At 39.9% G+C, this 13,340-nt stretch overlaps 1 protein-coding gene across 4 annotated transcripts in view; it reads left to right on the top strand.

Annotated features, from left to right (window-relative positions):
• Nucleotides 1–13,340, top strand: part of UNC5C (unc-5 netrin receptor C) — a 517,444-nt gene that overhangs the window by 419,002 nt on the left and 85,102 nt on the right. For all 4 annotated transcript variants that reach the window (XM_077476580.1, XM_077476578.1, XM_077476581.1 and 1 more), the window contains 2 exons: nt 9,453–9,633; nt 12,358–12,525. In XM_077476580.1, coding sequence (XP_077332706.1) covers nt 9,453–9,633; nt 12,358–12,525 — 349 coding nt within the window. The remainder of the gene's footprint in view (nt 1–9,452; nt 9,634–12,357; nt 12,526–13,340) is intronic.

Genomic DNA, 13,340 nt, shown 5'->3' with positions numbered 1-13,340 from the left:
TCTCTGAATAGAGGAAGGAGGTGAGCACAGACAAATGTACTTGGAACAACTGTGTGAAATGTGTTCTTCTGTACTCATCACTTGCCAGAGAGACATGCTACGTACTAATCTTCCCACGTATTTTGATTTATTTAATGAGAACTTTTTCTTGTTTCAAGCTTTGTTTGATTTCCTTGTTAAAATTAAAGGTTATAGTAAAGGAAATGCTAGTGAAAAAAACATATTTTTTATTTATTGTCACTGATTAAAGCAGGGTAATCACATACATTATGAATAGCTGTGGTGTTATGGAATTTTGCATTATCCAAATGAATGTATCTAATGAATAGCAAATCAGCCAAATGGTATATGGCTGCAGCTTTGTCATATTGTAGCCTCCCTGGCGGTATGATTATGTCCGATTTTTGCGCCTCAACTTGGTATAATTGTTTTGCATAGAAATTTGGCATTTTAGATTGTAAAGTTTGAAACGCAAAGTCGTGAATTATAATATAATAAATACTTTTAAAACATTATAAAAAAAATAATATTATAATAATAATAAAAGGAATTTCCCCGCGATTCACTATCTAAGTGTTGATGAAAAATCTTTCATCTTCATTTTGGTTCAAATGTGGCTTGACTTAAAGTGGATTTCCACCCTAAAAAAAAGTAATTTATGTGCATAAAATTTTTTGGGGAGAAAAGTTTTTTTTTACTCTCCTCTAAATGCCTGTTGCTAGGGGGTCCATTGTAGTCTGCCTCCTTCAGCGCCTGGGCTCCTGACATAACTTCCCTTGGCACAGGAAGGGAGATCAGCTCTGCCCCCTCTTGTCAATCATCTGGGACACGTCATCCAATCACGGCGTGCGGCACTGCTTGCACATGTGCAGTGCCAAGCGCCCACAGTTACAATGCTGGCGCTGCCAAGCGGAGGGGGAGACAAGCAGAGCTTTGATCCCCTGCATCGCTGGACACTGGGACAGGTAAGTGTGCCATTATTAAAAGTCAGCAGCTGCAGCATTTGTAGCTGCTGACTTTTATTTTTTTTTTTAAGCGGAACACCGCTTCAAGGACCACTTGCATTAAGGTCTAGTTAAACAAATGAAAGGACCTATACATATATGAATCAACCCTACTTTTTGTAATCTATTTAAAGCCGTTTATAGACCGAAATGCTTTAAAATTTTGAGCAGTAGCAAATATATTTTGGGGAATATCTTTAGAATTTTGTCTTGCTTTTGCATGACAAATATTGGTGTGGGCAACAGATCCATGTACCTGTTTCCAACAGGTACATGAATTTGAGACAAGTACAGCATTGGGAGGACCCTTAAGCCAGAGTGTAGATATAGACAGTTCATTTCCAGTACAGCTGAGCTCCCTCCCTGCCATTGCAGCTGTCAAACACACAGGGCAGCAGTCAAGAAGTTTTGTTGATGTCTGGCAGAATCTGATGGGAATTCAGGGACACAGGTTCCCCATCAGGTCTGCTCCATGTGAGATTGAAAGCAGGCAGTGGGCAGTTTCTATAGGCAATACAATTACTATTATTAGCTATAGAATCTGCCCACTGCTTGTTGTCAATCACAAACCCTGATAGCAAGGATAATTTATCATACATTTGTGGCAGTGTTGAATTGTAAGTCTGTTACCTTGCTGCACATTTTCACTGGCACATTGTACACTTACAAAGCACTTGAAGCACGGGTTCTAGATGATACTTTTCCACTTTGTAGCAAATTTACATGGCAAGTCTCTAGCAAGAGCAAAGCTGCAATGGTGAGTCTACAGCAAGGGCTCAGTAAGAGTACAGCATGGAAATTCAGCCACAGTCATCCCTGTGGTGGGATGACTTTTGCACAACATAACTGAAACAGAACTTGCAGCAGACTTTCAGAATGTTTGTTAAGAAATTTGATCTGGAAAAAAGCAAAATACAGCTTAGCAAGTAATTTTCAAACTTGCAGCACAATTGCTTGCTATTTGAGAACAAAGTAGATTTTGTGAAAAGCTAGCCCTCATCTTCTCCATCAGGCTACATCTACTATCAGTGTCACTGGGTTAATCTAACATTGTATTTGTAACTAAAAACCGTACTCAGCCTCATATCTCTCTTACAGTTGCTTTTTTAGGGGTACTGAATAGAGACTAGTTGATGTATAATTTTAAGAAGGAATAAAGCTGGGTACACACAGTGGCCTGGATGAAAAAATTGGTTCATCCATAAACAGTGAGGTGGTTGGGGAAATCCTCTTTGCTGTGCTTTTGTATTCTGACAGAAAGGACCCCTTCTCTTACAGAGTACATTAATCAGCGATCCAAGCGAAAGTGGGAGCTGGTACCTGTAAAAACCAGGTGCTCACTCCCTCCAAAAATATGATGTGCCAAAAGTTGAAGAGGAGGGGGAAAGAGGCAGAAATGTGGAACTTCCCTTTTTGGGTGATAACATATAGGGACATTGGCATATATTGCAGAGAAGTCCTGCCTATTTTCTTTTGCCCTGACATGTTTTAACTACTTCCCACGTGGCTGTATATGTGCAGCGGCCGGGTGGGTGTTCAGGAACATCCCTCAAAAGGAGGGGGATCGCGTGCAAGCGTGCCCCCGCAGCAGCTCGATCCCGATGCGTTTGTGTCACCCAGACACGGTGCATCTCTGATCAGCAGGAGGACTCTGTTATTGGGCCTCCTGATCATATGACAGTTGTGTCCAATCACAGCCATCATGTGATGTAAATAGAGAGCCGGTTGCTAGGTGATTGGCTGTCCTCTCCTCACTCGGAAGTTGTCAGTGAGGAGAGGAGAGCGGATCGCTGCAGCCGGCCCATGATCAGTGAGTATGACCTTTTACAGCTTTTTACACACTGATCAACGGCCCAGTGTCCCCACACATGTCCCCACACAATGTAAACACACAAGTCCCCCAAATAGTGTCTCCAAAACATGTCCCCACACAGTAAAAACACCTGTCCCACATATGTAACAGTAAAATCACATGTCCCAATGATCATCTGCACACATATGTCCGTGAACACCTGTGCACATCTGTACATGATCATCTGCGTACATCTGTCCGTGATCACACAAACCAATTATTATACACTTAACGGGATAATTTTTTACCAAAGACATGTAGCAGAATACATTTTGGCTTAAATTTATGACACAATGTGATTTTATTGGATTTCTTTTAAAATAGAAAAAAAATAAAAATTCAAAATTTCTGCCTATATCACAAAAAATAAAAAACATTGTTGTGAATAAATACCACCAAAAGAAAGTTCTATTTGTCGGAACAAAATGATAAAAATGTCATTTGGTTACATTGTAGCATTGTATCATTGAAAGTGTGAGAGCGCTGAAAGATGAAAATTGGTCTGGGAAGGAAGGGGGGCGAAAGTGCCCTGTATTGAAGTGGTTAATTAAACCCTCCACCCCATGAAACTACTAGCCACACTAAAGATGGTACAACGTAATTTGTGAAATTGTGTAGTCAGGTGTTAATGCAGCCAAAGATGCATCTGTACTAAAATTTGGAACATTACTATTGAGATTCTCAGCATTTCAAAGTTGAAATAACCCCAAACTATAAAAGTGTGCATATTGCTCATGACTGGGTAAGCAGGGAATACTTTAGTCAGTTAAAAATTGATTTCAATTAGCATAGCTGCAACTTTCATCACATCCGTTCACATAAAACATGTTGGCTGGAATGCAGTGATCAGCAAGTACTATATAACAGTAGCATATGACACTCCATATGTTACACTCTGAGGAACTCAACAGAAGCTTTAGGCAGAGATTTTCCAGTGCCAGCTACTGAAGTTCTTTCACTGCTCTGCTGTTGCCACTGGCAAGGACTGCCTGACAAAGTCATGGAAGAACGCATAATATGTTAAATTAATGGAGTCGCGTTGAGCATTGAAAATAATAATAAGGTTGTTTATGTGTACACAATCCATGCTATTTAGAGATAACAAACACATTCCTTCAGTTATTATTCTTTGATTTGAATCCTGCTGTCATCATAACAAACACATTGGAGGTATTGTGCAGTTTATATAAGAGGATATTTATAAAGCACAAAATATAGATGCTTTCTAATTGTCATAGCAATTATTATTTATGATTTATAAAACACTTTCAGAAGCAACCAAGAGACACAAGTGGCACCTTAGCTCCTCAGATATTGTGCATTTTTTTAATTAGTATTAGTATTAGGGGAAAAAAAGGGAGCAAGGGGCGGGACTTTATATGAGGCACACGGAAGCAGAAAAATAAATTTAGGTAAAAAACGGGTTTTAATAAAAATTCAAATAGTCATATATTTACATGTTATTGCACATAACCATACATTTATATTTTCAATTTCATCAAAATATACATTCCAACAAGGACTTAATGGTAAATACATGAGGAACTTGACATTTAATAAACACCAATTATATATGGATATGTGACACATTAAAGTGTCACTTGGGAAAAATACAAAAACAAAAAGAGATAAATCAAAAAGGAACGTCCATTCTTTGTTGAAAATTGTATACACAAAACGGAAGTTGACAGCTCTATGCGTTTTGTGACCTTTTTGTCACTCGTCAGGAGCAAAACCGTAGTGGTAACCTATGAGTAGAAAAAACAACCATATTTTGGATGGTCTGGGAAAAGGTGGACACATATACAATATGAAAGAAACCCCATATGTACACTTGACCCACAAACTTACATATATACCTGCGCAGAGTTGGTGCGGCACATTGGTAGTCAGGCCGGCCAATGTGTCTTTTTGTTTTTGTATTTTTCCCAAGTGACACTTTAATGTGTCCATATATAATTGGTGTTTATTGAATGTCAAGTTCCTCATGTATTTACCATTAAGTCCTTGTTGGAATGTATATTTTGATGAAATTGAAAATATTAATGTATGGTTATGTGCAATAACATGTAAATATATGACTATTTTAATTTTTATTAAAACCGTTTTTTTACCTATTTTATTTTTCTGCTTCTGTGTGCCTCATATAAAGTCCTCCCCCTTGCTCCCTTTTTTTTCTCTAAATATTGAACCCGTGATAAAGAAGGGGATCTGAACGGCCCCTACCACCTCATTTAATGTCCCAAATACCTTTGTTCCTTTTTCTTAGTATTAGTATTAGTTTGCCAGAGTAATGCAGACAACACACAATCACCTGTTGTTTTAAATTGAACCTGTTAAATCACCACAATGACTAACCTCTGTGCATAGTGTGATGGTTGACATGTTTGATATACTAATTGGACCACCATCCAACTAGGTAAATGTTGATGAACTTTGTTGATTTATCAAATTTAAAATGGAATCTGAATGTGCGTCTCTGTTACCTTAATCCATGGGTCTTCAAACTATGGCCCTCCAGTTGTTCAGGAACTACAATTCCCATCATGCCTAGTCATGTCTGTGAATGTCAGAGTTTTACAATGCCTCATGGGATGTGTAGTTTCACAACAGCTGGAGGGCCGTAGTTTGAGGATCCCTGCCTTAATCCATGGGAAATCATGGTCAGAGAAAAATTAGCTATAAGCAGATGATTGTAGTGCTTGTCAGAGTGAGGGCTTGTGTAGGTAATGTAACCAGAATTTACTGTACTAGACAATCCTGCCTTACCTTACAAGAAAGGAAGGCTACGCTTTAGTGCATCATGCAATAGATTGTTTGAGAGCACATGGCATAAAAACCAACAGTTGTAGATCTGAAAAAAAAAACAACCTTCTGGCTGATATCCATTTATGATTAGTATCTGAAACCATTGTTTGTGAAGTACCCTTTGCCTGATACACTAACAACTATGATCAAATGTTGGTTTTTGAAGTTGTTTCTCCAATGTCTATGGGCACTTTACTGTAAATGTTTCAAAGTTCAGTGCTATGTTTCTGAGGTGTAAAATCAGTACAATAGCTTGGAACATTACTCAAAAATGTTTACAATGTATCACTTTACTTTTCTTTCGCTGAGATCTGTAAATATGCAGAAAGGCAAAGGCAGACCATGTATTGCATATGCAAGCCAAGATTTTGCTTTTAAACTATTCAATGGGATTATTTAAATATGTGTAGTAAATAAAATAAAAAAGGCCAACTCCAGGAAAGGTGACAATTCTCCCATGCTGTGGAGATGCACCCACACTACAGGGGTTAGCTGCACATTTAGTCTAGGGGAAGTAAAAAGCACGTTTATTTACCTATTCCTTCGCTCCCCCAGCGCTCCAGCAGGGGACTTTTCTTTGGCATCCTCACATCCAATGCAGAGCCATGGTCCTGCATTCATATTGACGATGTCTGGACATTGAACCCTTAGAGCAGGCATGTCCAAAGTCCGGCCCGCGGGCCAATCGCGGCCCGCGGTCCGGTTTTGAACGGCCCGCCTGGTGTGCTGCGGGATCATGAGCCGATCCCCGTCACTGTGAGAAGCTCCGTCGGCTTCAAAAGTGAAAGTAAAGTGCAGAGGAGTGTGCTGTGCTCTCTGCTTCCCCCTACAGTGCAGTACCCGGCTGAATAAGGAAATGGAATGGAAAGGTACTGTACTACAAGCTAGATTCGTTTTAAAAAGGCTTTATTTATGTGTATGTGTGTGTGTGTGCATGTGTGTCTGTATGTATGTATGTGTGTGCATGTGTGTCTGTATGTGTGCATGTGTGTCTGTATGTATATGTGTGCATGTCTGTCTGTATGTATGTGCATGTGTGTCTGTATGTATATGTGTGCATGTCTGTCTGTATGTATGTGCATGTGTGTCTGTATGTATGTGCATGTGTGTCTGTATGTGTATGTGTGCATGTGTGTCTGTATGTGTGTGTGTGCATGTGTGTCTGTATGTGTGTGTGTGTGTGCATGTCTGTCTGTATGTGTGTGTGTGCATGTCTGTATGTATGTATGTGTGTGCATGTCTGTCTGTATGCATGTGTGTGCATGTGTGTCTGTATGTATGTATGTGTGCATGTGTGTATGTGTGTGTGTGCATGTGTGTCTGTATGTATGTGTGTCTGTATGTATGTGTGTCTGTGCATGTGTGTGCATGTCTGTATGTATGTGTGTGCATGTGTGTCTATATGTGTGTGTGTGTGCATGTCTGTCTGTATGTATGTGTGTGTGTGTGTATGTGTGTCTGTATGTGCATGTGTGTCTGTGTGTGTGTGTGTGTGCATGTGTGTGTGTGTCTGTGCATGTATGATTGCATGTGTGTGTGTGTCCATGTATGTCTGTATGTATGCGTATGTGCATGTGTGTCTGTATGTATGTGCGTGTATGTCTGTCTGTATGTGTGTGCATGTATGTGTGTCTGTATGTGTGTGCAGCATGTGTGTCTGTATGTATCTGTGTGCATGTATGTGTGTGTGTGTGTGTGTATGTATGTCTGTATGTGCGTGTATGTATGTATGTATGTGCCTGTATGTATGTATGTATGTATGTGTGTGCATGTGTCTGTATGTGTGTGTGTGCATGTGTCTGTATGTATGTAAGTATATGCATGTGTCTGTATGTGTATGCATGTGTCTGTATGTGTGTATGTCTGTGTGTATGTGTATGCATGTGTGTTACTTTTAATCCAGACCTCCCCCCCCCATTCTTGTACCATCAGAACTGCTTTTGTGGTGCTTGTGTGTGTGATAGCAGCCAGGATTGCTGCTCCTCTGAAAAGCAATCCATATACAGATCGCTTTTCAGAGGCATTTGAAAGGTGGTAAAGAGGCATTATGTTGCCTCCTCACCACCTGTTTTAAGCCCGTAAATGTAGCATCACTATACCGCAACTGTGCAGTCTACACAGTTGCGGGGTAGTTGCAGTGCAGGCCCATTCACCCTGAGCATACCTCCAGCTGCAGCCACAGCATGTGTACACCCCCAGCTGCTCCCTCTGCAGCTAGAGGGGGAGAAGTTGGGGGTGGTAAAAACAGCTTAACCATGTAGTTTTACTGCCCCTCCAATAAGCCCTTGGTTCACATCTGCATGGCTGCATGCTGTGTGTAGGGCAGCCCATGCATTTCAATGGGCTTCCATACCCACAAAAATGCAGGGAAAGAAGTCCCAGAGCTTTTTTTTTTTTTTTTTATTGCGCTGCACCAAAAGCACCCCATGTTTCTAATGTGTGGGGTACCATTAAGACTTAACGGTACCCCTAAAGAACAGAGCATTCGTCTGTGTGTCGGGCAAACGAGCGCAACAAAGGCACGAGAATTTTTGTTGGGCCAGGTATGAGTGCTCGAATGACCGAATTTTAATGGTTCAAAGAATGTCAGGCAAAATGGTCGGCCCTCACACATGTTCACTTCATCGAATCTGGCCCTCTTTGAAAAAAGTTTGGACACCCCTGCCTTAGAGCATGGGGGAGAAGACACTGCGGGAACCAGTCTAGTAGCCTGGGCCAAGGACTGGTTACATCTTTCTATGTCCCCTAGAACAAAACAAGCAGTTAACCCTTGCAATGTGGGCACAGCCTCACTGCAAGGGTTAACATTTTACGTTTTCTGGAGTCCAACATTAAAACACAAAAACTTTTGTTGAGGAAGGGTTAGAACCTTTTAACTTTTTTATTGCTGACTGCTTCTGCCATATATTCTATGGCTGTCTCTTTCACAGGTGTCAGGGCCAAATAGGAAGGGAGGGCAAATCTCCCCAATGTTGACACAGACAGCAATACAAAACATTTTCTTATAGAGTAATCAGTTTATAACTGCTGTTAGAATTATATTTTTGTTTCTCCACGTGGGAGATTTCCCTCACTTTCTGAATATGTGATGTGACATACAGGGCAGGAAGGAAAGAGAATGGACAGTTGTTGAAGGCATGGGGAGAAAACACTGTAGGCAAGCGTGTCTTTAAATTTTCAGTGTACCCAACAGTCTGTAAAACTCTACGAAAAGCATACCAGAAATAAACATAAAGGAATGTTCTCATTATACAAGTGAGCATCCTGCTTTTTCCCTCTTTTTATTACTCTTTGCACTTTGGATTAATAGCTTCATCTATTGCTAATACTAAAACATTCTATTTAGGTGGCAATTTACATAGATAGAACCTTTTCAGAGAGCAGCTGAACTGTCACACAGCTCAGCAGATAATATATAAAATTAACCAATTTGCGGAAAGGAGAGATCTTTATTTATGACACGGCAGCTCTGCATCTATTTGTTCTGCTTTTTATTTGTGCTGCTAGTATCAATCTACTTCAGGACACTGGCTTATTATTAATGGCTTATGACAAGACTGAAGAAGCAGCTTATGGATTTCTGCTCACCAGTGCACTTTGGCCACCTTTCAGAGCCGAGAGCCATTCAGCTCAGCAATTACATGCACAGTAATCATTAATTTGTTTCCAAAATATAATATTCTTACAAAGTGAAAAACCTGCAATAAAACACTTTGACTTACCAAGATAAGAGTCAAAATAAACAATGAGGAAGAAATCACATATTTCAAATGCTTTCTTTTTAATAGGTGGAGTGGTTGAAAAATGAGGATATCATTGATCCTGTGGAAGATCGGAATTTTTACATTACAATTGATCATAACCTCATCATCAAACAAGCAAGGCTCTCAGACACTGCCAATTATACATGTGTTGCCAAAAACATTGTGGCCAAAAGAAGAAGTACGACAGCTACAGTAATCGTATATGGTAAGACAGTGACTGATGGGCAGGAGTAGGATTGGAGAAGTCTGGAAAAGAAATACCTTATTGACTATTAAATAACCCTATTGCATTTGTAGGCATTGGTGGATGGCAGTAAATATATTTTCTATTCTTCCATGGCCTTGACTAGACACACTAATGAGTATTTACTAGCAAAGCGCAGATTAACTGTAAACCGCACAAATAAATCAGCAGTTGGTCAGATAACTCCAATGCAGTGTTTCCCAACTCCATCCCTCAGTTTAAATACCCAAAGGCATTCATTTGATATCTACAATTACAACAGGAATGGATGATAATCAGACTGTTTATGGAGCGGTAACAGATAATTTTCTCACTCTTCAGTTACTGGAAATGGCTGGAAGCCATGTTAAAAATGAACTCCAGGCAAGCAGCTAATCCTATAGTTGAAATGAATAGAACAGCAATGGAAATGCTTTTTTTTTTTTTTTACAGTTTTTTGTTTTCTATGCTAATTCTGCAGAAAAGTCCTGGTGATAGGGTGTCACAGGGGGGGAACCAATACAAAACCTCTAGAAAGGAGACAAAAACATTTTTTAGCAGTTTTCTATAGGGCCTTTATTGTTCCTATACTGATAGCCAAAGGATAAAGTGAAAAATCTTGGCATGATAAAGTGATATAAAGGTTTTTTTTTTTTTCACTTAAAAATAACAAACATGTTATACTTACCTGCTCTGTGCAGTGGCTTTGCATATAGCAGCCCAGATCCTCCTCTTCTTGGGTCCCGGAACTCCTGGCCCCTCCCTCCTGCCAAATGCCCCATAGCAAGCACCCAAACTGAACCGCTGCTCTGTGTGTCCATTCAGATATGGAATTGTGGCTCAGCCCTGCCCCCTCTCTCTCCTCATTGGCTCACTGACTTTGATTGATAGCAGCAATAGCCATCGGCACCCACTGCTGTCTCAGATAATGAGGGAGAGTCCCCGGACAGCTGAGGCTCTTGTGCCTGGATACCAGGATCAAGAGGGGTTTTAGGGAAGTATTAGGGGGGCTGAGGAGGGTTGCTGCACACAGAAGGTTTTTTATTCTAATGCATAGAATGTATTGGGATAAAAAAAATAAACCTTCTGCTTTTAGAACCACTTTAAAGCGGTTGTATAGTTACATTTTTTACTTTGACCTACAGTTAAGCCTATAATAAGGCTTATCTGTAGGTAAAAAGAATATCTCCTAAACCTCTACGGTTTAGGAGATATTCTTCTCGCAATGAGCCGCATGCGCCCCAGGGATTTATGGATGAAATTCCGGCAGATGCCAGACCCTGCCAGGAGGAAAACTCCTGCACGCATGCATCAATTACCTTAAAGTTTTACTAAAGCCTTGTTTTAAAAAAAATAAAAATAAATAATAAACATGTCTATACTTACCTGCTCTGTGCAATGGTTTTGCATAGAGCAGCCCGATCTTCTTCTTCTGGGGTCCACTGCTGGCACTCCGGGCCTCTCCTCTTTGGCGGGTGACCCCACGGAAAGCTGCTTTTGCCTGGGAAAGCCGCTTTCTTGTGTGTGTGCGCTCCCAAGTCCCGCTGCTGCATCCATTGATATAGAAAGCGGGACTCAACCCCGCCCCCCATTCCCATGTCATAGCTTGTGATTGACAGCATTGAGGATCACCAGATGAAAATAGAAGAAAGATAAAAAAGGGGAGTAATGCAGCCATCGAATCTAAGAATTGGCAAGCTACAATATAATGTTTGCTTTTGAGTTTAATACTGCTTTAACTCTAAAGTATTGAAGCAAAGGCGTCAGCATGACAGTCAGACAACAAACATTTTCATCAATGGCAGCCACCAAGTCTCCTTTTGGTTGCAGATATATTCTTCTCTGTTCTGAAAGTGATAAACTGGAATGCTCGCACAATGGTCTCAATACTTCAGTCGTAATAAATGCGCCTTTATATACAGCAATATCCCACAAATTTGTTATAGCATACATGCTTTTAAGCATTCTAGCACTATTACTAAGCCTAACTCAAGCCTCACCAATTAATTGTACCTGTACTTTGTTAAGTGCTTGTGTTGCAATTCAGTGTTTTTTTTTTTCTATTCTCCCTCTGCACATCTTAATGGGTGTTGAAAACATTTAGGGTTGGATAATTTACAGCTTCATCAAGCCCCTTCCTCAGAGGCATGACTGTCTGGGACAAGTCCACTGTAGTCCGGAGCACCATTAGCATGACAGTAGTGGTGCAAGTGGCCATTACATGGGACTGTCTGAATGCTAATGCAGTCTACCCAGTAACATCTGTATTCTAGCAGTAGATGGACACGAGCAGGCTACAACTACTAGGAGACATAAACTGTTAATTACAACACTGGCATGGTAGCAGAAATCACCTTCCATTTTTGGTGCAACAGCAATCATAGATAAATTATGTGCTCACTTATTATCACCCAATCAGCCTCTGTCAGCCCTGCCCATACTTCCACCTACACTCTGAAAAATACAGATATCTTTGGTCTGCAGCAATGTAATAAAAATATAATTAAAAGGAAATTAAATACATATAAATTAAAATAAATATAAATGACCTATATTATTATAATATATAAAATACATTTATATATAATAATGAGGGGCACAGGTTGTCTGACAGGATTGTTTGCCTGGAGTTGGGATTATTATAAGATGAAATGCATTTTTTTTCACTGATAAATTACTATGCTTCTTGTTTGTGGTCATTTTTAGTGAATGGAGGGTGGTCTACGTGGACAGAGTGGTCTGCATGCAGCAACCGCTGTGGAAAAGGCTTCCAAAAGCGAACAAGAATGTGTACAAATCCTGCACCTTTGAATGGTGGATCTGTCTGTGATGGACAAAGTGTTCAGAAAATAAGCTGCACCACAATGTGCCCAGGTATTGTTCTATGATGACACAGGTTTGAGCAATTGATAGCAATGGAAAAAAATTGGTTATGTTGACACAGAAGAAATTCTACTACATTGGCCATTAAGATCCACTAGCCTGGCATGTATACTTTTAAAACACCTTAAATGAAAATGAGGGTGATGTAGGTGTGACTTTTAACAGGATCAGGGTAGATATTCTATATATTATATATAGCTATTATATATAAAAAAAAATGCACTGTCCCTTTAAATAATAAATATACATAAAATACTAATTCATAACTCAGTGCTCATACACAAATAATAAATACAATGTGAACGAAAACAATCATATGCATAATACATAACCTGGTGAAATAATGGTTGTTTAAAAAAAATCATATAAACATTTAGTCCATAATGAATCAGATGTGACTTAAAGTTCTACCTGCTTGCAAACTTCCATTAAAAAGTACTCCAGTGCAAAAAAAAGGTGTTCCTAAGGCAAAAAGGGCCATTACCAATTTAGCATGATCTTGAGTTACAGAGATCAGAGGTGCTTATAATATCCAAGAGCAAGGTCGGCACTCTCACTATCAGACCCCCAGATGGCTTAGTCATCACATCAATGGAGTGCATTGGAATAATCTTCATATGGGACAAAGCATATCACACCCTCTGTTCCAAATGCCATTCCAACCGCAATCGTATATATGTGAAGCACAAACCGGGAGATTCTTCATAGTGCAGTATGAACAAAGATTCTTTATTAAAAAAGTATTGCACTTGCATGTAGGCTAATGGAATCAAGCAGTATAACACCAATATGTGATGACGTCCCAC

Source organism: Lithobates pipiens, unplaced genomic scaffold, assembly GCF_037356315.1.
Source record: "Lithobates pipiens isolate NorthernLeopardFrog02 unplaced genomic scaffold, aLitPip1_a1.2 Scaffold_13, whole genome shotgun sequence".
NCBI lineage: Eukaryota > Metazoa > Chordata > Amphibia > Anura > Ranidae > Lithobates > Lithobates pipiens.
The sequence above is the reverse complement of the archived record's forward strand: the minus strand, read 5'-3'. Positions and strand labels throughout refer to the sequence as shown.